At 40.9% G+C, this 27,523-nt stretch overlaps 1 protein-coding gene across 1 annotated transcript in view; it reads right to left on the bottom strand.

The window, feature by feature from the left end:
• NTRK2 (neurotrophic receptor tyrosine kinase 2) overlaps positions 1–27,523 on the bottom strand; it is a 343,863-nt gene that overhangs the window by 277,003 nt on the left and 39,337 nt on the right. Inside the window, exons 9-11 of the mRNA XM_046664639.1 lie at positions 15,100–15,236; positions 14,459–14,591; positions 11,753–12,058 (exon numbers count right to left, since the gene is read on the bottom strand). Coding sequence (XP_046520595.1) covers positions 11,753–12,058; positions 14,459–14,591; positions 15,100–15,236 — 576 coding nt within the window. The remainder of the gene's footprint in view (positions 1–11,752; positions 12,059–14,458; positions 14,592–15,099; positions 15,237–27,523) is intronic.

Genomic DNA, 27,523 nt, shown 5'->3' on the forward strand with positions numbered 1-27,523 from the left:
TTTCTCTGTTGAAATTGTTTATGTATAAGAGATTATAAATAAATGTATGTCAGAAAGAAACACAAAAGTATACCCACTTAATTCTTTTGGATGACTCTGTAGTCATCAAGATAATCAGAATATTCTATTTTAGAGTATTCCCATGAGGTTTGCAAAAATATTTTTAATCTTTTTTAAAAAATCACTGTCAACAACAACTGGTGGCAAAAACATTTGCTACTTATTCTCCAATCAGAACTAACTGGTCTCTATACAAAAGCCTACTTGGAAATAAAATTAAATTTTGATATACCATTTAAGTGATTACCAAATGAATTTCCAAAGCTGCCTCCTAAGCTGTTGGTCCTCACTTACCATGTGAAGAAGTAAAACTTGCAAACCATACAGCTTACTCAGTTCTCATTTCACTTCTGAGCCCTTAGCAGAAAAATACTATTTAAAATAAAGTGAAACTTGAGCCAATTTTCTGTTTACATATTCCCGAGTGAATAATAAAGATTAGTCTAAATGAAGAACCAAATAAAAGTGGCCTTAATGTTCAAATGAGAATTTTAACACAGAGCAAGCAGAAGAATACCCCTTTTAGCAGGGAAAACTTAAGTAGATGGCTGTGCACTCCGATTCAGGGATGCTGAATCCTGAACCCATTCTTTGCACAACTCCAGGGGGCGCCATTCAGCCTACAGTCTATGTGAATTGCACTACCTGAGACTGTGCAGTGCACAACCTGTGCAGTCACATGTGATGGCCTTGCATCAATTCATGCAAAGTCATCAAATCCAGTGAATTTCAATTGCATTTTGAGTTTTATTATCCCAAATGCCATTTCAAAGTAGTTTTGAGTTATAATATGTCAATATGTATTGTCAGAATTATTTGTAGCTGATGTGACACCCTGAGAAGGCCTTGAAAGCTGCCCTGCCGTTTGAGGAGTAATTGACTGAATACAGGAGCAGGAAATCCCAGTGGCAGCCCTGGTGCTGCCATTTGCAGGGTGCCTGCCCATCCTCTGAAGTCCTTTCCCTTTGCAAAGTCCCTGGACCAAATGGCGCCACTCCCTGTGAGGATTTCCTACGCCTGCTGAAGGAAATGCTTTACAACCCCAAGTGAGCAAGTCATTGTTTCAACTGCTCAGCAATCCATTACTTTAGAAGACCCCACTTTGGCCCTGTTCTCACCGAGCCCTCGACATACAGCCTGAATCTGCAAGGCTGCCTGCCCACTAGAGTCCACTCATCACTTCTAGACCTTGCTCCAGTTCCCTGGACCCAGAATTCCCTCCCCACAGGCCCCACACCCACTTCCTAGGCCTGGCCAGCCTTTCCCCTACATCCATCAGCCCACAGGTGGCCATAGCACCAGTATGAGCACCCTCTGACCCCAGATCCAAGGGAGGGGTGAGGGCTGAGGCAGGGCAGGTGGGCTGGGGGGTCCACACTCACATTCATGAAGCCTCTCATTTTAGATTCAGAGTCACGGGACAGGGGCCATGGCTGGGGACCAGCTCTACCAAAACCACTACATTCAAGCCTGGAACTCCAAGAGTCTGAGAATTCGATCTCCAAACCCAGCCTCCCAGGTCATCATAAACACTTTCGTGCCAAGGTAGGAGGAAAGAACCCATTTTATTTAACAATTCATAAACTTGATTTTGTAAGTATTTGGGTGTCAGTACGTGGACGTTCATTGGTACTAGGGTGACCAACCATCCGCACTGCCCGAGACGAGGGGACCCTGAGTCATTGGACTTTATGCTTTAAAACTGGGATAGTCCCAGGCAAATTCTTGCTGTTTTCCCAGCAATGAGGGCCTTTCCCAGATGCACTTCTAGCGTAAACCGGGACGAGTCGGTCACCCTGATTCATTCTCATGCCCTCAGGGACGCTGCACGGGTGAGAGGGGCGCCTGCAGTCACCACTCGCTTATACACACACAATTCCATGAGAAAGTAAAAAGCCTGAGGATTCAGAGCCAGACTCATGTAAGCGGCACACTGAAAGGGCCTCAGTGAAGGTGACAGGCGTCCAGGCTCAATCAGCTTCATGGCAGACAGGGAACACCCAAACACATTACTCATGCAGAGCCCCCAGAAAGATCTGAGAACATTGAATCAATGCAGTGTAGCAAATGCCAGGTATAGAAAAATGGGATTTAGGGTGGCATGAAAAGTAAGTAGGTTAGCCCATCCTCTGAATAAAGGTCATTTTCCAGACTTATGATTCATATCAGAGCATGCCTTTCCCACCACGTTCACCAGCAGAAGCTTTAGATCACATCACTCTATTTTCCTAACTTCATTTTCCCAGATGTAGGAGAAGCATTGTCACTTTTCTTTTGTTGTCAAGAATAGCCAAATTTAGTGCAAGAATATGAATCTCGCAGAAAGACACTGTGGGAGGAACAATAATGGGTTTTTCCTGTCTAGTATACTGAACTATGTCTGATGAGGGCCCACTCGCCACAAGAAAGAAATGCCTGTCTGTGCACAGCGGTTTAGGACGTCTGGCACATGGGAAGGTGCACAACCTAGAGGCTATGAAAATCAAGGGTCACATCACTCCAGCTGACCCCAGATCATTAAGCACAGTGTTTTGCTTCTAGCAACTTCTCAGTCAAGCCAACCTCCCATGATGTCTACATTCTAGTAGTGAGGTGGTTGTTAACATCATTTTAAATGCAGACACAGAAAACAAAATCACCACTGGCTTTTTAGACTTCTGGCAAAGGTCAGATTCTGAAAATATCCTACCATTTTTGTCTGATTTCTAACTGGTTCCTTTGACTTAGAGTAAATGCATTCTCTATGGATCGTCATACGCTGAAGGGAGGAACCTCTGTTGGAGATATTCACACTAAACGTGAAGGAGGAAAGAGAAACACTGGCTGTGAGAGAAAAAAGCCAACAAAGAGAGAAGGAAGGAAAGACCGTGACCAGCGTAGACTCGTGCGGTGCGCTGCAGTGCGGTCTGGGCGGGGTGATGCTTCCCTGGACCTTGTCCTGGTAGCTCTCATTCAGTGAGAAGCCTCAGGTGCAGGAGGTGGTGTCAATCCCTAAAGCTTCAGTCGGGCATCTCCAGAAGAAAATACGGGAATCCGAGGACTCCACTAAGCCCACGGGCATTCCAAACAAGCAGCAGCCTGGTTTCTCCCGGCACAGCTCCCTCAGCGCAGAAACTGCAACTCCTCCCCAGCCAGAAGAAGACGCGCTGAGTGCAAATGTCTGCTTGTCTGATCGTCAAGTTCTGGTTTCTGAAAGGTTTGTTGAGCATCTCCAGGTGCTCCCTCCCATGTGCTTTGTTCTCGACCTAAGGCGTGTTGTCAGGATCCAGGGAAAGAGTACTAACAGGTCCAAGCACAGCCTGAGCTTCCCACTGAAAGGAGCAAGGAGACTGTTTCAGAGCCCCATGTGCACTCCTGACCAAATTCCGTAGATGTGTGACGCCTGCACCTCCGAGAGACAGACCCTAAGAGCATTTAGGCTTCCAAACGTGGATGATAAAAATCACTTTTTTCCCTCCACCAATATCAACCAAAGCACTTCCCCATCCTCTGAATTCCATGCTAAATGACTCAAAGTCAGCACCTTTTGACTTCCATCTTTCCATCTCAGTTACAGCTCGTGAGTAAATCTTACGACTTTAGGCAAATCTTCATGAACAAATCTTTATGCCTTTTTAACTGTAAGACTCTATAGCTAAAGGATATAAACACTTGTAGGATCAAAAGAGATGTGGGAAGATAGGTCAGCTGACAGTAGGGTTCGCTTTCCATTCTGCTGCAAAGATAAAGATAACGATAAGGCAGGGAAAACATCTGTTTCCTTCCTGTAAGCTTTTAGTGTCTCTCTAATGCCCTAAGGGAAAAAAAAGGAAAGATTTTCCTTTCAATTCTATTTGCGGACTCCATTTAGTGTGATCTTGAAAAATATTTCAAAGAATTCCATATGATAAAGCAATAGCAAAAGATGTGTTCTTTTCAAATGAATTGCCCTTGCTTTGTTAACAGTGTTTTCTAGCTCATGGCAGTCTGCCTTTTGATTTCCAGATCCTTCTCCTCTGCCCTTTCTGAATGGTAGGCTGAACTCAGGGCCCGAACACATTGGGGGTTCCGATGTCTGGGTTCCATTTCTGGCTGGACCGCTAAGGTGCTGTGTAGCACTGGGGGCCTCTTCACTCCCTCTGTAACAAAGGAGTCTTCCGGACTGCAGGAGAGGATAATAGCATTGGCTTTGGCAACTCCTTGGGAGCTTCAGGAAGCATAATTAATTAACATTAGTACTCTTGAGGCGTAAAAAGCTATTTAAGTATAAATCTTAATTATCATGATTATTATGAGTCTATGGCCGAACCATACTCTTCTGGGTTATTTAAGGCAGAAAAGCAGGTAGAACTTTCTTTCCTTTCACTCCCAAGTCAAGAAAGAGATCATGACAAATGGCCTAAGGGACAAGTAGTGGAGGGCTTTATATTTTCCTAATGTGTAACATTTGCAGAAAGTTCCTCTCCCTACATTCTTTGGCCTAACTACACCAAATCTAAATCTGCCAGTTTGAGGGCAATTCTAAGCGCTACGGAGAGCTCTAGTTCATCCAAACGTCATGAATCTTTTGATAAAACAGCACGAATGAGAAGCTGTGGGGAAAACTCTTCCAATATTTATAGTTTGTTCCTGACGTGCATTTTGCATAGGAGAGAACTGCTCCCGAATTAGGAAGCATAAGTCACTAACTCCCACTGCTTGTGTGAATGAGCATTCTTGAGCTATGACATTCTTCCTGAATGAGTGGGCCATAAAGACACTCTTTATGTACTGCCTGAAGAATGAGATGCTTTAAAGCACCAGTATTTTATCATCTAGTGCTCTGGCTAGGTTTGTTCCAAGCCTCAAGTAATAATCACTTGGGTGATGATTTCGAGAAAAGAATCTACTCTTAAACAGTCAACATGTTCATGTTTGTAGAAATATCTGACCTTGAAAATTCTTGGAACTTGTGCTATCTGATCAGAAGATGCTAGCAAAGGCTCCAGGTTTCTTCCTCATAACACTCACAAGCAATCTCTCTGCCATTAATTTCTGCTTAAAAAGATGCCCTTTCCACTCCTAATCTCCACTCAGTCTCCATGTACACTTTCGTGTTCATGAAAGGACCTCTCTATATGTAGGATTGAATTCCAGTGACAGCTACATAGTGGATCAAGTTCACCTTAGACAAGTCTTATTTTGGGCCTGTAAGCTAAATAGGATACAGCAGAATCTTTGGAGAATCCTCAGATAACTCCTTGCTCTCTATGCATGTGCCTGCACTGCTGTCTCCACTTTTTATTTACTCTCCCAAGCCTTCTTAAGTTACATCTTGAATTCATCCTACTTTTTGCCAAACCCAATTAGAGTGCATCTCTGCACACTAGCTATTCTATATTTTTATCATTATTTCTAGCTGATACCCTCAGGGAGTCGGTGAGGCAGTCTTGATGGATACCAATTCTTCCAGTGGCTCCCCCAGGCTCTGCAGGGCAGAAGTGAACTACTCTCACTACACAAAGTGTGGTCCATGGGCCTGCAGCATCAGCATCATCGGGGAGCTGTAGAAATGCAGGCTCTCGGGCCCTTCTCTAGACCCATGGAAGCAGAATTAGCGTTTAACAGGATCCCCAGGAGATCTGTATGGTCATTAACGTTTGAGAAGCCCTGGTTTACAACTCCATGAGAAGTTTTACCAAAGTCAAAAGGCCCCAGTGGGCATCACAGACGACAATTTTTCAGTGAAACATAAGGCAAACCTAAAACTGGCCAGATACCCAAATATTGAGGGGGATGGGTACTCATTGGCAGTGGCTGCAAAAGACATTAGAGGTAAGGGCAGGAGACGTGTTCTGTCACCAGTGGCACACCTCTAGGCCCCGTTCCATATGGGGCAGGGGAAGGGAAGGAGCTTAGACACCGGAGGGAGCTTGCATTTACCTACCCTCTCTAGGAACCAAACTTTGACTTAGTTTTCTCCTTAATGGGCCAAGTCTAGAAAGCTCACATGTCAGGTGGCAGAGTCCTGAGGTCCTCTTCCCTGGGCATGTCCAAGCTTCCAGATAAGGGAGGATAAAGCCAGTGCTAAGAGAAAAGCAATTCTGGGAGGATAGTTTCTCCTTGATGGCTACAGAGTAAATACACAAAGGGAGGCGAGGAACGGATCCCTTCGGTATCACTCTCAGTGCTGACGGCAGCAGAGGGAACACAGCTCCTGCCTTCCTGTGTCAGGTACCATGCATCACTCTCAGACATGCTTATCTTCACAAGACCCTTCTAAGCAGGTGCCAGAACCCTACATTTTATAGAGAGGAAAGCCAGGTTCAGAGGTGGTAAGAAAATTGCTCAAAGCCACACTGGTCATGGAGGATGGAAATCATACTTGAATCAGATCTAAATCTCACACTGACACCCTTCCCACCGGACCAGAGTGTCCCTTGGAATAGCGTGGAGGGCGCTGGCTAACTATGCTCGAAAGTCCAAGTTCAAGCGCCAGATGATGGTCATTTGGATCTATAGCTTGTTAACAGGAGTTTATCTCATTAACAGTAAAATCTTTCAGGCTCCACCTAGTCCACTTAATATTCTCTGTTCCACGGCCTCCACAAAAAGAGAACATTCAAAGGGATGCTTAATTCTTTATTGCCTACAATTTCCACATATCTTCAGCTGAATAGTGTTCCTTCCCTCCCTCCATGAGTAGATCCTGCCTAACGTGAGGACAGAGACATCCCTGGGAATGAGAAGCTGACCTCTTACAGCCAGGAGGAGGGCAACCAGGGGAAAGAAATGAAAGCCCAAGGCTTTCTCCCTCTTGTATCACTTTATGGGTAGTTGGAGTCTTTTCTCCTATGGAGGAGGGCTGTGTTTTATCGCCCCAGTCACGAGCCTTGCCCTGCCACCTTCCTAAGCAGCAGGACCCACGCTGTCTCTGCTTTGTAACGCGCTACAATGGGTAGCCCAGCGCCCTCCGTTTCTCATACCTCCAACGAGCTCTGACATAGTCTTCAAAATCCTAGAAGTCTAGTATAACAGGATGTTAAATAGACTCTTCCTGCCTGAGTAACCGACACCACTGTGAATGTGAGAAACTCAGAGGCAGAATTCACAAAGGAAGTGGCTGAGCACTGGATCCATGTCCTCTGAAACATCTGATTCACATTGAGACTTTAAGAGGTCCCAGAGAGGAGAGAACGAGGAGGGACCTGTAGAGAAGTTTCTTTGTGGAGAAGTGTTGCCATTGCCTCCACACCACTATGGGGCTGCCAGGGCACCACTCTGAGAACTTGAACTGAGTTTCCTGTAGGTGGAAGGCTTGGAGGACAAGTGCCTGACTCCTGCCAGAGAAGGCTAAAGCAACCTGTGGTGGCAGAAGGCAGGTGGCATTTGGGTTCGACCTGTACCCCCAGAGGTGTCAGACCAAGGGACCATGAGTGATCCCCATAGGCCAGATGGAGGCAGCTTGGGAGAAAGTCTGTGTGGGGACTTGACAATAGGGCCCCCTGGAGGGGCAAAGGGACCCCAACAATACAAAGCTGCCTTCCTAGGTGCTGAGGAAGGGGTGGTTTCCACCAGGTGGAATCGAGATGCATGGGCTTATGTCATGGGAACTGCGGGAGAGGGTACTGCAGAGAGGCATCCAGGAAAGAAGGTCCATGAATCAGCATTGAACATGCCCAGGTCCCCAGAGCCAAAACCACCAGCAAGCACACTTCTCTGCCATCTGGCCCCCCTTCCACCTTGGCTGCAGAGGGGCTGACACCTCATTAGCAAGCCCTAGCCCGCATCCCCATACAGTCAGCCTGAACTTGGAGAGGAGAGGAGACTGGCTGTTAAATCACATCCAGAGTTGTGATTTCTAAGTCAGATGCGACAGACGTTATTTCTCAATTGAGATTTTGTCTGCAACTTAAAGTGACCAAAGGATTGTCTGTTACTCAACAATGAGCAAAAAAATCGTACTCAAATCAGAGCTCTCCTCCTGAGCAGTGACTCTCACCCTTGGTTGCACCTTGGAATCACTGGGGATCTAAAAATAAAAAACCCTGAAGACTCATCCAGGGGCCACTGAATCAGAACTGCTCAAGGTAGGCCCAGGAATATGTACTAAAAATGCAATAAAATAAAGCAATAATTAAAACTCCCCAGTTGATTCTAATACGCAAGGAGGAGCAGGATGCTGCTGCTCTCAGAGGCAGAGAGAACTCCTAGTGAATACATTTTAAGGGGACAATGGAAAACAAACGTGAAATACAATTTGTTTGATTGTCACAAGGTGTACTCTTGGGTGTGCTAGAAAGACAAAGGCTATAGTTCTCCAGATTTCATTTTGCAGCTGAAAGTTGCGTTTTGTGCTTTAAACATAACACGAAACTGACCAGAGCTGAGTGTAGTTCTCCACGTGGGATCGGAAACCATCAATCTAGTTTGTGGAATCTGGGCAGGTCTTTCCTCCCTTTCGCAGTTACCAGTCAGGTTGCCAGCGATTAACAGATGGGGAAGTCACTGGCATGGTATCCGGGGTCCTGCTGGCACCTAAAGATCTGATGACACCTGTCCTTCCTCATTAGCACCCTGACTGGGTCTGGTGTCAGAGTCTGCAAGGTCCCAGCACTCTGGAGAGATGTTCTTTGGGGATCTTTACTGCCTGCCTCACATCCTCACCCGCCGTGGATGGCACCCTCTTGGCCTGGCTGATGTTGGCTCAAGGTCTCTCAGCCCCATGCTTCCTCCAGTGGAAAGCAGCGTCTGCGACCACATGCGGTGTTTCTATACCATACGGCACTAAAGGAAATCCCGACTGTAATCACCTCCAGTGAGTCTGTCCCCTCTCTGTTCACCCATTTTTGTTTTAGGGACTTCTTGTTTATCTGTTCTTATTTCTGTTTAATTTGGACACTTTTCATTCTCCATCTCCAAACGGAGAATGAATTCCTAAGCAAGGTGACCATCCCATGGAAATCTGAGTTCTGGGCTGAACGAGGAGCACGTACACTTAGGACGGCAGAGACGCCATTTTAATTCTTCTTGCTTCTTAGGATAACGCCCTGGCTTCACGGGGATCCCAGGCTGCCTGCTTCCTTGTAAGATAAGAAACTTGCTATGTCAAAAAAAGGATCTCATCAAAACAACTGGGGAAAAAAGTAGCTGAAACTTCTTATCAAAAAGATTTGTGAGAGCTAGACTTCCTCATCCATTACCATCTGAGACGGCAGAAACACTGAGGAATATAAACCCTAACTTGACCTATTGTCCTTAACTTGGAATGTACCTTTAGACCAGCAGGGAAATGATATCTATATTTGCTATTTGTTTATTTTTCTTTAGTTTTAAAGGGGAGTTAGAGGGAAAGGAAGCAATTCTAAGAAAGGCCATTATCTGTAGTCTTTGGCTAAAAATCTCATAAATATCCACAAAGATTCTATCACACAAGCCAAGTGAGGTCAATCTCTAATTGGTCACAGTGCTTTATGGCCCACTAGGGCCATTTATATCCACTATCACCCTGGGCCAAGTCTCTTTCATTTCTACTTTCATTTATTACTCCTTGATAGCTGGTCCTTGAGTAAACACTTACCGAGGAAAAAAATCAGTCTTTTCTAAAAGCAGATATTTATATTTTAAAGACCTGATAAAAACAAAAAATGAACAAGAAGAGAAAAAGAAAGGAAAGGAGAGAACTTCTTTATAAAATTTAGCTTCGTTTTTATTTTTGATAAATAAATGATTATTTCTTTTAAAGGGAATATTTGAGAGACTCCAAGTTATTCTTATGCAAGAAAACAATTCTTTCCTATCAGTAGCAAAGTTAAAACTAACAAAAGTGATCAATTAAAATGAAGCCACATGGATGAGAGGAGTTAAGCTCTAGCAAATATTCGCACCATACAGAAATGTTCAAAGGAAAATACATCAAAATCCTAAGATAGAAGCCACTGGCTTTACACTGACAGAACTATGCATATATCAAAGCACACAGAGCTCTTCTAAACCTTTTGAAGGCCAGACCTTCACCCTGAATCAAGTTCACCTCCAAAGGTTTCAAAAGGCAGTTGCTGGCAAAATTCAAACAAAGTCTGAAGTTTAGTTAATAGTGACATCCCAATGTTAGTTTCTTAGTTTTGACAAATGTACCGTAGTAATGCGAGATGTTAACAACAGTAAAAACCAGGTAAGGGGTATCTGGGAACCCTCTGTACTGTCTTTGCAACTTTTACGTAAAACTAAAATTATTCACAAATAAAACGCTGTATTTAAAAACAAACAAAAAGCAGGTGTCCCAAAGCAGAGTCTCCGAATTTAACTACAAAGCTGTATTCCCCCAAATGTGTAGGAAAAAACACAGTAATCTAGAGATTTACTACAGCAAGTGTGGCCAAGCAGCTAAACTCTCAATTAAGAGGAAGATTTAATGGGAAATACAACCACTGCCAGGCGTGTCTGGGTAGGGTGTCCAAACACAGCGTGTTTTCTGTGCTCCTGAAGGGCTGCTTGTAAATCAAACTGATATAATTCAAGTCACATTTTGAACAAACTAAGGAAGCCTGTGCATTTAAAAAGTTGTTTAATAAACACCAGGATAACGGGAAGACTGATTCTGTAATGAGAATTACTGCATTCTCGTTTACTGTGTGAGAAGGTGGCTTTGCGTGCATCATCGCTGTCCACGGGGCCACCCTGCAAGCCACACAAACGTTGCTGCCTGGGCAGCCCCTGCTTTGCAGGCCTCCAAGTTTCTACTTTGCCCTCCCTCTGCCAAGCCATCTTTGTGTGGCTTTGATTAACTCAGAGCTATTGCAGAGAGGACTTCTAGTCATGTACAGGTCCCAACATCCAAACGCAAGTGTCAGCCTCCACAATGGGCAAGAAGATCAAGCAAGTAAGAATCCTCGACTGAACAACAGTATCTGAGGCAGGTAGATGCATGATAATTGTCCCTGCTGTTAGTGGGGGACCCTCACACTTAAAACTCTCCTCCTGGCCACCAAATGGACTCCTGATGCCAGCCATCCTTTCTCAAGGAAAACCATCAATCAGCTGGGAACTATATCACTCTAGAAAAACAATTCAGGATCAGATCTCGACTCAGTCCCCCTGGCTAAGCAAAACATTCCAGGACACTGGTTTCTCATCCATAGGTGAGAGAGCAGGATTCTGGACTCTAAATGGATAAGAGGCTAGAAAATACATCTTAAGTAGTTCATGAGCCAACCAAACACAGTTCATCTGCTCACAGTTTTGCAAGGGCTTTGCCATTGTGGGTAGAAAATCTTATTAAACACTTGAGACAAAAGTAATATATGTATACCGATTATTGTTCAAAATGATTCACCCTCCCATTACCTCCTTGGGAGGAGGATGAGTCCTGTCCCTGGACTTCGCTTTGGCCCTGTGACTTGCTTTGGCCAATGGAATAGAGGCTGAAAAGACCATGTGCCAGCCCTGAACCTAGGCCTTAAGAAGCCTTGCGTATTTCTAGTGGTTCTCTTGCATTCTGCCCTCGCCATCAGAATCAGACCTCCTGGGTAGCTGCTGCTTTTTCACCCCACACCACAGAGTAAAGATGTGTGGAACAAAACCACCCCAGCTGACCTATGGAGTCATGCACAAGACTAAATAATGGTGTTTTAAGCCACTGGGTTTTGGCGTGGTTTATTGTACACGTGATTTTGTCAATAATTGAGTGATATACTCTATCCTCTCCCCAGATGCAAAAGCATCAGGTACTCACCATCATCGATGCCAGGCCAGCCCATGAAGTGAGCAGAAATCTGTTTCTCATCCTTCCCATACTCATTCTTGGCTACTAACTTGTAGTCCCCATTGTTCATGTGAGTGGGATTGTCCAGCTGGAGGCAACCGTGGTACTCCGTGTGATTGGTAACATGGATTTTAGTGCAGATGTATTTGGACTCGTTCAATATTGCCCCATTATAGAACCACTGAAGCGCTGGTTTGGGGTTGCCTTTCACAGTGAATGGAATGCACCAGTGGTGGTCTGAGGTTGGAGATTCGAGAAATGTGATAGTTGGAGCAACTAAATTGAAAAAGAAAGAGTTAATAGCATCAGAAAGCTCAGAATTCTCCCGTCTCCAGATTCTGTGTCATCGATAGGGGATTTTATTCAACCATTGTTTGGTTTAAGGAAACACATGACCAGCAACTCTGGAATCCATCAATATTTTGTAACATCATCCAGGTTGATTTAACTCCCCACAGAGAGCTGAAGAGAGACTCTTTTCTCTGCTCTACTTAAGACTCATGCATCACAGTCATTTTTCAAATCTATTCAGCATGGGAACCAGCTCCAAACAGATCCCAGAGATTTCTGACAGTGGAAAAGGTTCATTTAAAGTCGACTTTGGTTTCTAATATATATACCTTGAAATCTTGTAGATTCATCACCAAAACATTTAGGACCACTATTTTTACAGGAGGTCACTAAATAATACAAATAATGACAAAAATGACTTTGATATTCTTGTCTGAAGCCCTGATCTCACATAATATCTAAAACAGATTAAACTGATCAATGCAGTGAATGTTGCTATCCATGCTGATTGATTATTATAAAATGTGATGAATTCATATTTTTCACTCTCAATAGTAAATGTTCTTTAAAAGCATCACATTTTATTATAATACAGCCATTTTTGCTAGGATTTCAGATGTCAGCACTTTTATCCTTTAAATGTCTGGGGTCCTATCTAAACCCTGGACAAACAAATTAGAGATTATTTTAATATTAAATACAAAACACTTTATGCTTTGGGGGAACAAACACTATCAAGTAGCATCTCTAAACAGAGTATTTATCCTGAGTGAAGGTATTTAAGATCCCTCATAATTGTTTATTTTAATGAGGTCTAACTTTGATAATTAGATATCAAAATAGATAGTCAATTACCCAATAAGGGTGAGTGACTTGGTCTAAGTTATTGTGAGAGGCTGATCTGGAGCAGGAATCCAGTTCTCCTGACCCCTAACCCGGGAGCCTGCCCTCAGATGCACTGCTTCCTAGTTGTGTGTGTTCATCACAGGAAGGGGGAAAACAAATACACTGCTAAGAAATACACTCTGAGCGGGGTCACTGCAAGGGTTACCTCAGTTGTTAATGTTCTTTATCACTTATTCCTTCTATTCTTTATGTAAACTTTGATAAATAAGGTCAATTCTTCAGACCATGGTGACCACATAGATATTAACCTAAACTGAGAAAATTTTGAATTTGAGTGTCCTTATTTGTAGGTCTGTGTTACAAACACAAGGACCACAGTGGGGCAGGGAGCACACTTACCTTCCTCCCACTGCCCAGGCCCCCTTGCCGGGGACCCACCTATTCCTTGCACCATGCTCAAATGAGCTCTTGGTGATGTGTTGATGTAAGGACGTAAAGTTGGAAGCTGGTTGCAAATGTTTGGGAATAGAATTAACCTCAGGCTTCTGGGTGGGTCATGATGATGAGAAATTATGAGGCCCGTACCTACTGAGTATTGTGGCAATATTGACAGTGACAAAGGATGGCGGTTGGTGACTTAGTCATTCACTCCAACAATCACATACTGAATTGTGCTATGAGTGAATGTTAGCCAGTGTATTGACACCTTGTGTCTACATGTGCATAATGTGTAATTGTACTTACACACAGGCACACTCGTGTTTTTCTCACTCAAACCTAGTAAAACCTCATTAATTTATACCATGCCAGCTCAGAATTTGCCATGATGTGAAGCGTGCATGTGATTTTTACCAACTGCACATTCACACTGAACGCCACAATCTGGAATGCTGAGGTATATGTCATGTTATTTATAATACTGGAAAATAATGCATGTGCATGTTCAGAAGCATTAATATCCTATATCTTAGTTTCAACATATACAGAAATTTAAAACAATTATAATAATAAAAGTTTTCTGCAGGAGATAATAATTTTCAATAATTTAAGTAGGACTCCTCCAACCTTCCCAGAGAAATTTAATGTCAAACTAATGAGGTTTTATTGTTATAACAGTACAAGTGGGGTTGGTGACGAGCCAGCCCAAACTTTGGGTATCACAACTTGAAACCTTCACATTGCTCTTATACAGAAAAAAAAATTTAGAAACTGATTTATCAGAAATTTAAACCAAAACTTATTAACAAGAGAAGGATAACCAGCTCAAAATAAGTTCTATCAAAAAAAGACAGAGGAAGGCAAAAGAGGACAAGCTTAAGATTGAAAAAGAAGCTTAAAAGAAAGACAACACATGAGCAAGAGAGATTAGCAGAAATAGAACAGTGAGAGAGGCTGATAACATTTCTGCATTAAGTACGCATAAAACACTGCATTTACTTTTTTAACACACTTAAACAGCACCCAGAGTGCCCCAACGACAAATGTAGGTGTGTCCACGATCATTTGCTATTAAAAACACATGCCGGTCTGATTACGTACAATGTACAGTGAGGTTGACAGAATCTTGATCTTCTCCTACAAGATTTTCTGCCACACAAGAGATTTGCTTTCCACTGTCATCAGATGAAATGTTAGTTATCCTTAAGGAACCCTGCGTGTGGCTTGTTTCATTCTACAAACGAATTAACAGACAAAAATAATTTTTATTAGGATTGATCTCAAAGTAACAAGATTTGGGGTTTCTTTACCTAACTAGAGAAAATGATCCATAACTTTAGGAAAGGATTTGGCCTAATCGGGCTCAGGAAAAACGAGGAAATCACAAGTGATTCTATTTCTCTAGATTTCAGTTGCTTAATGTGTGAAGTTGACGTAATCCTTGCATTCCTACCCACCTTCCTCCAAGGGAAAAGACCTCAAGGAGAGTCACTCACCTTGCTCACGATGACACAAAAAGTGCTCTAGGGACATAGAGACTCTCCAATGTATTGGGTATCATAACTAAAATGTTAGTCTTTATTAATTAAGAATAAATTGAAAATAAATATACATCGAAAGCTCATCATAAATTTCTCTCTGTGGCCCTATAAAATATTAAATGATCATCACTAGGTTAACACCATCTCAAGTTCTGACACAGTCTCGTCCCTCTAGGAACTCAGAGGCAAACACAGCCTTACCATATGTTTGGAGACCAGATTACCAACATCCCAGTACAAATTCGGAACTGGGTCGCCTGCGACACTGCAAGATAATGTGACAGACTTTCCTTCCTCCACAGTGAGGTTAGGTGCAGCCAGATTTGCTGATGGCAAACCTGTGGAACAAGAAAAGTCAATGGAGACACATACAGACAGTGAAATGCATGATCAGAATACGAGCAATAAATTGAACACTTTATGCTTTAAAATCAATAGCTATTTACTTTCTGAGACTGATTTATGTTGATCTGAAAAAGTGCCAGGTTGATACGTTTTACAGATTTAACGTTAACCCAAAATAGGCAGTAATAAGATCTGAAAATTAGTTTTGCACATTTCTTGAAAATACTGCAGAAAAACTTTTTATTTAAAAAAACACATTTATAGAACTCTCTTCCACCTCTTTTTCTGTTCTACAGTTACCAATCTATTTTTTTGCACATAAATTGGCATGGTATTTGAAGACCATCTTAACTCCCCATCTCCTCCCCACCACGTTTTATAGTCAAGGACAAAGGATGAGAAGGATCTACATGTTTGCATAAATCCATTTTGTTCATTAAGTAACTCATAAATCTAACCCATTATCAGACCTAGAATTTGAAGAAGTCAAAGTCAGACTATGGAAGAAAATGTAGTTTCAAAGCCTTTTTCAAAGACATGAAGCTTGTATTGTCACAGCATTCTAACGTTTCAAAGCTATATAAATCACAGTTAAATATCATGGGGAAAATTGGTGATCCTATTGATGATATAATGAAAAGAGTTACGTAGATCCTTATTCCAATGAAAAGTTATTTTTTTGGAAAAACCCTGAGAAAGTATTTGTTAGATGAAATTGTGAACCTCATAAACATTTTTTTAATATTTGAGAAGAGCATCATTTTTCTACTTCTACATTTCAAAAGCTAGCTTTCTTTTAATTGATGCTGCTATCACTTTGTTAAACTCTCACACCTACTGGGTCTTTACGCTGCTTTAAACTGCAGGGGACTCATAATATTTTTCACATGAAGGCAGGTCTCAGAGGGTAGAAAGATATGTCAGGTTCTGCCAGTGAAGCCAGTGTCTCGCTTGGTACCAGGAACTCTGCTTAGGACTGCATTTACCAGGACAGCCGTGTCCCACGGAACTATGACACATCATTAACTCCGGAGTAACCCAGAGGTCAGAAAAGGCAGTCTATCTTCAAGAGCTGTTAAATTGCAATTAACCCACCCACATAGTGGTGTCTGATCCACCATCTTCACAATACTATCCATAAACCCTGCTCTTACGACACAGTCCTTAACAGACAAAGCCATTATTCTTTATTACTAAAACCAGACTGGAACAAGATTTATACAGCACATGTCTCATGGTATTCCCAACATTGATAGAGGACTTCCCAACAAGATCTGGCTTTCAGTGGCTGATTTGGCCTCATCAGAACACTTCCTTCCTGTCAGCATCCAATAGAGAGCAATGTTATGTCTTTCACAGAGTTTCAAAAAGGCCCCTAATACTCTGAGATACACAAGACTATGAAACATATATGACTGATGCAGAGGCAGCACAGTTAAGAGGAATGAGCACTGGCTCCGGAGTCAGGAGCCCTAGACCCTAAACCCAGCTGGTACTATGTTGCCTTCGGTGAGTCATTTCTCCTCTCTCAATGTATTTTCTTCTCTATAGAATTAAGCTGTTCAGTTGGAAGATCTAGCTCTAATGTCTTCCCGTTCTAATATTTGGTGACAACTTCTGTGTCAATTAAACTTTTCAATTTATTAAAAAGTATGTTGAGGCAAGATATAAGAAAGGTGGCTACTTAATGAAAAATCTCCTTGAAGTCAGTGGTATGATCTAGGTGACTTTTTATAAATATATTGTTAATTTTGTTTTTCTTTTAAATCAAAATGGATAGTCACATAGTTTCAAGAGTCTATAAACCTACAAAACTTGTTATGAAAAATATTCAAACTAATGTATGAAAAACAGTAGTCTCACTTCACCCGTGTGGCACTATTTCCTATTCTCCAGAGGCACTCATTTCATCTCTTTTAACTTCTTTTTTGAGTATTGGTCTCTATATCACTAAAGATCATGCTTATATTGCTATTTCTTGATTTTTATGTTCTAACATTATCTACTGACCTTCCATCATGAGATGAGGACTAGGGTGACATTCACACAGGCTAGCCCTCCCCGCTTGCCCAAGCCACACTCAACATGCTCTGTCTTCATGTCTTTCCATATTCTATGAAGTTATGTTGTCTAGATGTAGATATAAAGTTTATTATGAATATATAAACCCTATTGACGGTGGAACCATTGTATGTAATAGTCATCATTTTATCAAATTTAAGACAGCATTAACTACAAGATGCAGCACCATGATATGTACCACTAAGAAAGAAAAACAAACAAATAATGCCAATTCAACTATTTTGCAATGCTTTTATACCACTTAGGGCCCCTGTTATATGGATGTGGGACTTTCTGGATATCTCATCAAGTTTTTTAATCTTTTCTCTCCTATTTTCCATCTTTTTTGTCTATTTGCTCTATTTATAGGGAGATTTCCTCTGATTCACCTTTCAAATCTTCTTTTAAGGTTTGAATTCCTCTGTCATATTCTTAGTTTCCAAGCTTATTTGTTTGTTCCTGAATGGTCTTTTATTTTTTATAGCACCCTATATTTCTTTCATGGGTGCAATATCTCTTCTGATCTCTATGAGATATTAATGATCATTCTTTTGCATTTTTCTTCTCTCTATATCATCTTTGTTTCTTGTAACCATTTTTTTTTCTTTCTCTTTGGTTGTTTTGGTTTGTCTTCCATATCATAAGCTTTTCTCAAACAGTTGGTGATCCTTGGCCATTCACACATCCATGAGAATGAAGCACTGTGTATTTATTAACTGTCAGCTTTGTTGTAGGGCAATATTATTGGCGTCCTTACAAGGTATCCCCTGATCTCAGTATTATTAAATCATTTTGGGGAAGAGACTGGTCAAATTATTCAGGTAATGTTCTTCAAGTGTCCTGCTTGGAAGAGGAAGAAGCCTGGAAATATCAATATTTGGTATATAAACCTATCATTTTCTTATGGTTCTCACAGCCTCAACTCTGTCTGGAGTGTCTCATGACTTTTGCTTTATCTTCTCTTGAGAATAAACCTCCAGTTTTCTGCTTAGAAGGACAGAGTCACTTGGGATGTATGGAATGAAAATGGGATCAACTGCTTCTTAACAGACTTTCAACACATCTCCTGTATTTGATGTTACCTGTACTCTCACCTCCTGAGCCTTGTGGTAGTTCGGCAATATAAACCCACTTTCCCCTTGCCCTGTCCCCTTGACAACTTGCTAGCCAGCACGCTCAGCCTTTGAGTTAATTGCTACTCATCCTTCTCTTCTCCAGTTCGCAACTCTGTGTGCTCGTCGACTCCTCTCCCATTTTCTTTTACTTATAGATTTATCTGCTGATTCCGGAGGGACCACGGGGCCAATGCCTACCATGGTGCTTACTTTTAAGATATGACTCCTTCCTCTGCCAGACTCCACCAATGGAGCCTGGAGACATCCCTCTTGTCACCTCAAGTACAAACCTACAGGATGAATTTGCTACCTTTTATAAACATATCTAATAATTTGGAAATTCTGAGCAGAAAAAGGTTAAAATAAAAAATGCTCAGTAGAGACTGCTATGCCATAGTCTTAATTTCCCCTATGAAATCTAATGTAGTTTTTTTTTTCTTCAAGCCCAAGCTTATATGACTAACAATTCTAAAAATAGCTGCTTAATTACAGTAATAGTAATAGCACTTATTGGGCATTCACTGACCCAGACACTCTTGCCTAGTACTTTATTGTTTTATTTAATCCTTACAACCAATTTTGAAGTTAAGTATTTTTCCCTCTTTCAACTAATGAAGAATATGAATTTTGGAAAAGGAAAATACATCTTCCAAACTTCCCCAAGTACCTGTAGTCCTGGGATTTGAACCCAAAGCTCAGGGTCTTCACTGCTACACACACTACCTCCTCAGACCGCATATATCCATTTTATCACAGACCATAATAAATACCAATACATATTCATGATCTAGGAATTTAGTTCATTTAAAAAATAATTACGTGTCTATTTGTGAGAGAAGAGCAAGTCTCCTTTATTTATAGAGAAATTGTATCACCCTGTCATAGCAGTTTCCAAAGGAATCTGTGCAAAATTGGCCAAGTCTAGATCTTTGAAATGTAAAGTCTTCCACAAATGAGTAAGCATCTGACTCACGTTAATTCTACAGCATTAATATGCTGGCCAAAGATTCAATAATGGAAAAAACAATCTGTACTTGAAATATCACTTGAGGTTTAATTAGCACAATAAAAATGAATTGGGAAGCATGAATAGCCAAGGCAGGATAAACCATTTGCCAGGCACTACTTCCTGGCTTAATAAGATTTGAAATCGGCACAAGTACAGAGCAAAGCTCAGCAATGCTTCCAAGAGCTTCTAGCACTACTGTAACGGGCTCCTGATTTCAGCCTCAGAGCCGTCCTCCTTGACTCTGAGAAACCTCACTGGAGATAAGAGATGACCAGCTGCCCAGCAGACACCCTCATGCCAACGTCCCTTGGCCTGGATGTGTTCAGGAAGGACACACCAGCCTGTAGATCTCAGCAGAAAATCACCAACCATCCAGTGAAAAGGCTGACTTTCTTTAGACCAGCGCTTCCCAAACTTTAATATGCATATGAATCACCAGCAGATCTTGTTAAAAATGTTTCCTATTTTCCAGTAGGTCTGGGTTGGGGCCTAAGAGTCTACGCTTGTAACAAACTCCCTGTTCCACAGACCATACTTCGAGTAGCAAGGGTTTAGACAACTAGCGTTGGACAATTATTCACTAGCCTTTTGTTTCTTCAACTGATATTCTTAAAGCTGATGACAGGGGCCTGAGCAATCATCTGTCCACCAAACTTTCCCCAAAGTGTGTTCTGTGGAACTCTAATTCCTTGAGATGCTCTACGGTAGGGGAAAAAAAAAATTCAAGAAGTAAAACAAAAACCCACCCTACAAGAAATTCTGTAACTCTGGCTGTTCCCAATGCACATTACCAACACCGAAAGCTCTAGAAGTTCTACTATAAAGGAACCATTTAACTTCCATTGATTTTATGTTCCCCAAGCTTATTTGACTACATACCATTTCTTTGAGTTGTGATATCTTCTTGTGGCTTTGTGATTTTTGTTTGAAGTAATTTGACAAAATAGAAAATATACACATATTTAAATTCAGATGTAAAATATATTTAAAGCTAAATATTCATATTGGTGTTGTTAATAACATTAGTAGCTAATATCTATTGACACTTAATATGTACTAGACTTCATCTTAAATAATTTCTATATTATCTTTTCATCCTTCTAAAAACTCTAGGAGGTAGGTGTCATTAGTATCCATATTTCCAATTAAAAATTAAATCTTATTGAGTATCACAGTACACAGCTAATGAGTGGGAGCTGGCCCTGACCCATATCCATCTGTCCATGGCCTTAACCAATATGTTGATTGGCAGCCAGCTTTATTGGGTTTTCTGCTCCCATCCATTAGTGCACACTTCTTTAGAGCTGACTATATTGACTAGGCCCTTCAATCACTAATTCAAAGTATGCAGGTTCTCACTTTTCAACAATTGAGGAAAACTAACCTCTAATCATTTTGGATTATTAACTCAGCTTTGCAATAAATAAGATGGATCAAGTTTCGGCTTTATCTTTCAATATCCACCTGTAAGTCTGGATCATGTGCTTTCCTGTCTTGTTTTAGGGAACCAGAGCACTGTTCATTTCCTGTTGGGTCATCTCCCCACATGTATAAAAATATTCAAGTAAATTATGATTTTTGTCTGCTCTCTGTCCTCTCTCCTCTCACTTTCTATCTTCTTGGCATATCTTCCAATTTCTTTGTATCCTAAACATATATATTTCATTTCCAGGAATGAAGCCAGAATGAGCCTGACCTATTTAGAAGTGGTTGCTTTACACCCACTTGCAAAAATGACAGAAAATTAGCAAAGTGACTTTCCAAGCTCAAATTGGAAATTGTGCTTCTATGCTCGTGTGAGCCGTGTCGCGACAGTGACAGCAACCACGAACTTCTAAACACAAGAATTTAAACAGCGGCCAACAGGTTAGAAGAAACAGCTGTCTTTGCCATTCTAAAAAGATAAAGAAAAACAATGGTCACTGTGTGGCTTGCTTTATTTTAGTAGATAAAACCAGATCTCTAATAAAAGTAAAGCAAAGCAGTAAACTAGACTTTGTTTATGTTTTTCAGGAAAAAAAATCAATCAGCTAAGATGCTAAGAAAATAATGTTTTATACCAATCTAACTTCCACATAGAGTATCAATATAGCATTTCTTTTTATTCTGTGAATGCTAACAAAGTAGAATTTTATTTTCCTGGTTTAAAACAAAAGGAGTATGTAGAGATATGATAAACTGTCATGAGTACTACAAACTATGGTGGAAACCAAAAGTAAGTCTTAAAAATAAATCATTAACATAAGTTTACCTCAAGGAATAGTAATAACTGTCTCCCAGACACCGTGAACTGACCTCAACATGGACAGTATTTTGTTGGTGTGTCTGAAGGAGTCTCAACACTTAAAAGTTTGAAGGTTAGAAAAATGGAAAATTTGAAATTTCATTATAAATAACAAAGAAAGCTAAGGCAGGACTGATTTCAAAGCATGGCACCGTTAAGGGTGTTTTATCAAGTAATCACACAGTCCTTCAACCATCAGCTGAGTTACCACCTTCTGTTCACTGCGGGACCAGCACGTGCTATGGTAATAATTACTAGGAAAGCGGTTTGAGGGATTGCTTTATATGACCCGGAGGAAGAGTGCCTTTCTGAAATATACTCGTCATCTACTTAGAACAGAACATTTCATCCCCTAATAACACTTCCTGAAGAAACTCTCTTCCAGAGATTTAAATCATAATTATAGTATAAAAAATTTAAACTGTAAAGTACACTGTTCTTTAATAATCCCATTCAGCCAAAGGAAATGATTCAGAGGTTTACAGCACAAACTAACTGCTAAGCCCAACCAAGTGTAGAGGAATTGAGTACAAAAATTTAGAATATACTATGTGATAAATAATTTCGTTGAAAAACACTAAAAGAAGCGGTGGGGACAGTATTATATGGAATGAGAAACCAGCACGGACTGGCAAAAATACCCTTTCTTCCTTAGCACTTGTGTCATTCAGTTTCTGTCTTAAGAACCACGGCTCGGAGCACCCCTTTGTTTTCCCCATTAATGTGGAAATTTTGCATAAGTATGTTTTGTTGCCTCACAATTAATAAAAGTTTTCTAAGGTTGAAAAGGACCTTGTGGCGAAACAGACACAACATGTTTCACAGCGTGAATAAATTTACAGTAATTCACGGCAGGAGGGACTGTTAGAGAAATATTGTGAGGCATGTTGACTGTGCTGCTAACACGAACAGTGTACTTACATTTCCTAGTCCCGCCGCCAAGCTCACTTAATAGCTAAACAAAAACGAGATTCTTTCAAAATGCAATGATGACAGAAATTTCAAAGGGAACTACAGAATGCTAAAATATGGAATAATTTGGCTAGAATAATATAAATGTTTGAGTTATGTTTGCTTAACTGAAATATCCACACTGTTATATTAAAAATCTGGTCTAATGTGATCATTAATATAATATGGTTCATGGATTTATTAATTAATCAATTCAGCAAACAGTAACCAAATGCCTGTTATGCTCAAGGCAGGCATGAGGCACTACAGAGTGTGCATATTTGCTGATAAAATGTAGGCAACTTGTTCACCATATAATGCCTACATGAAGCAATGAAATCCCAATAGATCCTTTTTATTGAAATTAAAATATTACCAGTTGCAAGCTAAATGCAGTAGCCAAAGTTGTTGGCAAATTGCTGGTTTACAATGATGAACCACACCAGACTACGCTCTCATGAGTTACTCTCAGAGTTAGCTAACAAGTTTCATCCCAAAACAAGTGGAATTAGGACAAACTTCAGGAATCTGTGACTTAATTAAATACAACAGGTATGTTTTAAAGGCTTGCAAAGAGTGAGACCTGAATGAAAAGCCAACTGACCATGAATCCATGTTTTAAACAAGACATTGAACTTGAAGATATTAGCATATTATCTGATTCTTCAACATGGAAGTTCAGAGACACAATTTAAATCCAAAAAGTTAATATAATTTATTGCTCAATCTGTCTAACTTGTCCTTTTTGTTTTTTTAAAAGGAGGGAAATTCTTTTCTTTTCTTTTTAAAGATTGACCCTAAGCTAACATCTGTTGCCAATCTTCCTTTTCTTTTTCGTTTTTTTTTCTTCTTCTCCCCAAAGCACCCCAGTACATAGTTGTATATTCTAGTTGCAGGTCCTTCTAATTCTGCTATGTGGGACGCCACCTCAGCATGGCTTAATGAGCGGTGCCATGTCCTCACCCAGGATCTGAACCAGTGAAACCCTGGGCCATGGAGGTGGAAGCAACCACTCGGCCACGGGGCCGGCCCATAACTACTCTGTAAAGAACCAAAGTTGAGAAACCATCATAAAGAAAATTAAAATATGCCTAAGCCCCAAATGGAAGTCTCTCCCTCTCATCTCAAGTCTCTAGAAATTATGTAAACTTAAAAAAATCCAGAACCATGTTGGAAAACAAGAAGGCATATTGTTGGTTGATAAGAAACCAGGAGGAACCCCTGAACAAGAGAAAGGGGAAATGGGATTAAAGAGAAACAGCATCGCCTCAAATAGACAAGGAAGTTTGTGCTGCACAAAACAGGGAGGCTCTAGGCTGACCCAGCACTGAAGGGGCAGACTCAGGGCAGAGGGGAGCCCACCCAGGCCAAGCCACAGGGCCACTGGTTAGGAAAACAACTAGATGGGCTGGCATCGTGGTGTAGTGGTTAAGTTTGTGGGTTCCACTTTGGTGGCCCAAGGTTCACAGCTTCGAATTCTGGGTGTGGACCTACACACTGCTCATCAAGCCATGCTGTGGCCGCATCCCACATAAAATAGAGGAAGATGGGCACAGATGTCAGCTCAACAACAATCTTCCTCAAGCAAAAAGAGGAAGATTGGCAACAGATGTTAGCTCAGGGCCAATCTTCCTCACCAAAAAAAAAAAAAGAGAGAGAGAGAAAAGAAAAGCAAATGACCAAAGCAGGCCTTGTCCCACTTCTGCCTTCCTGTGTTGGGCACAACATCCATCCAACAACAGCTGCAGCTCCCTGGGGGGAGAAGCAACAAGTGTGGGAACTTGACAGGGGAAAACAGCTGCACTAGGTGCTGGTGACACCCTAGAGATATTCAGAACCCCAACATGGAAAAAGGCATTTCACTCATAAAAAAAATCACAGAGTCTGTGGAAATTAAAAATTGATTTTTGGAAGGGAAAAACTCAGTAGCTGGAGAAATAGCTGAAGGGCAAAGTAGTGAGTAAACCAATTCTCCCAGAATGCAGCAGAAAAGGACCATCAGACGGAAAGTCTCCAGAAGGTTGAGAGGCATGGAGGGCGGAGCCGGGAGGGCAAACACCCATCTCAATAAGTTAGAAAATTCTTCCAGAACTGAAGATGTGAACACTCACGTTACAAGAGTACATTACATGTCAACCAGGATAAATTTTTCAGAACACACACCCTGGTTACAGTGGGTAAAATTTAACAGTAACATCAATAGGAGAAAATCTTAAAAGCTTCTGGAAGGAAAAGAAAAGCATAGGTTACCCATCAAGAAATGAGCATCAGGCTGCCCTCGGGCTTCTCACCAGCAAATCCACCCCAAGGAGAACAGGGTACGATATCTGCAAAGTTCTCAGAGAAAGTAATTTTGGTCTAGAATTTTATTCTCAGCCAGTTCCATCGAGAAGAAAAAATACAGGCTGATTTTTCACCAGGAAGAACTTGCAGGTTTTATTTTTTTAATTTCTCTGAAAGAAATATCAGAGGATATACTCCAGCAAACAGAAAAACCACTCCACGAGGAAGTAATAGGATGCAAAAGTCAATGATATACAAACAAATCGTAAATCTTCAAAAAAATCAAGTCATAACCTAAAAATAAAATCTCAGGCAATAACGGTCTGAGAGATGGGAGGAGAAAGTAAAGGAAAGTAAAATTATCTTTTCTTGTCTTATTGGGGGTTATCTCTAGATACAGAAAATATATTTAAATATGTGTGGTAAATATTTGAGCATTATTTATTTACAAAATGAACTTAATTCATAACTTTCAAACCATTAAGAAAAAATAAAACAAAGAACATATCAATGGAAGAAAAGGAAAGAAAAGGAAGCTAACACTATAGAAAAATAGACAAAGGATGTAACTATCTAATTCACTGAAGAATAAACACAGTGTCCAAAAAATATAGAAGATACTCAGTAGGAATCAGGAAAATGCAAACTAAAAAGCAATGACATACCATTTTTTAGAAAGATAACAAATAGGAAGTTTGCTAACATCCAGGGATGCTTTGCTGGAGCGACAATAGATTGGGATAACCACTTTTTAATATGCAAATCATATAAACCAAAAAGTCTGCTTCCTGCTGTGTGCTCTAGAAAAGGCTCTGCCTCTGTACACAGGCACAAAGAGCACATATGAGGACACGTTGAAACATTTTTGTAGCAATGAAAAATGGAAATAAGCTAAATGCCTGTCAATATGGAAGATTTAGAGGAATTAAGATATACGCTACCATGAATACCGTACAAAGATTAAAAAGAACACGAGAGATCTACGATTACTGACCTGAGCTCGTCATAAGTAAGAAAAAGACAAGCTTTAAGTGCAACATAGAAAGTTATTTTTACAACAAAAAGTATCAGCATTATTTGTACAATTATGAATAAGTAAAAAGCACTTGGAAAGCAAACAAAAATTAACATAAAAATAACAAAACAGTTTAAGAATATGAAAGTGGCAGAAAAATAAGTCTATCAATTCACCTTTTATAACGCTGCCTTTTGAAAAGCATCATTGACATTGAAATTAATTGTGAATGTTACCACGAAGGTAGCTACCCAGCCCTAAGCAATCAACCCCCCGCCCTTGGACCATGGATTCAAAGTCTCTCTCTCCTACACACAATTCACTGACTAATTTGTAGGAAACAAATAGCGATTATCGAAAATTGACGAATTGATCAGGAAAAATTAGGACCCGTTCCCTCCTCCACTTCCCCCACCAGAGTCACAAAGAACTATCAACAACACATTAGGTGGGTGCGTTACTGAAATGCTGTCAAGACAGCATGGCCAAAAATAAAAACAAAAAAAAAAAGATGAATTGGTTTCAGGCAAGGGCAAAACAGACGTCTATTAAGAGGCTGTTTGTGAAATCAGAACAGGAGTCAGATGCTGTCTCTTTTTTCCTCTCAGTGGTCGCTGAGCCAATGTGGTCACAACAGCCACAGGGACTCAGGAGCTGGCCAAGAGGCCAGGTGAGTCAACACAGAATTTCTTGTCCCTCTAGGCAATTTCTCTCAGCAGTGCAAATTTATAGCAGAACAGAGAACAGTGAGCTGCTTATCAATCAGGAAAAGATAGATATTAAAAGTTTTTTTTAAGTGCTGGCTAGCAAAGACAGCTGAGGGAAGTTGGCAAGGGAACAAGGCCTGATTCCCCCATTAGGAAGCCAAAGGCAGAAAATCTGTGGGGAGGGTACGTGCTGGTTTCTAAGCCCCTTCTGGGTAAGAGACAAACACTTATCTTTTCTTTTATTCCATTCTTACTAAAAGTGAGCAGAAGCTATATTTTCCTTAAATAAAAATTGACCCTGAACAAGAGGGTCTTCTGAAAACAAAGAATCAGATGTTTATGGTTAATATAGAGGTTCCTTGTGGACAAGAATCAGGGGCTACATGGCTTTCTGCTGTGTCACCAGCCGGAAGATCAAATATAATTTCGAACTGATTAACTGGTTGACTAACTGATTAAAATTTCAACAGAGGACTAACATGCTCATGTGGGTATTGCAGGGGTATGTCACAGAAGCCCTCAGCAGTAAATCCTAAGCACGACACTTGGATTTTCCTTTCTTGTAAACACACTGGCACTCACAGAGAGCTGTGAGTTTATCACGTGGTGCCCCTTTAAATTCTGGAGGTGCAGATACTGAGGGAAGGAGTGGAGGACAGGAGTAGAAGAGGAGATTGTAAACCCAGGCACCGGGAAAATCACGTGGGACGGCAGGTTTCTGGTGCCCCATCAAGAGACACAGACATCTGGCAGCAAGACAAGTTTAAGGCCATGTGCTGGATCCAACTGTATGTTCTTGTGCTGCCAGGACACTTCATCCTCCTGAGATTCTTCCCTGTACAAGGCCTGAGTGCC

This window comes from Equus quagga, chromosome 6 (assembly GCF_021613505.1).
Source record: "Equus quagga isolate Etosha38 chromosome 6, UCLA_HA_Equagga_1.0, whole genome shotgun sequence".
NCBI lineage: Eukaryota > Metazoa > Chordata > Mammalia > Perissodactyla > Equidae > Equus > Equus quagga.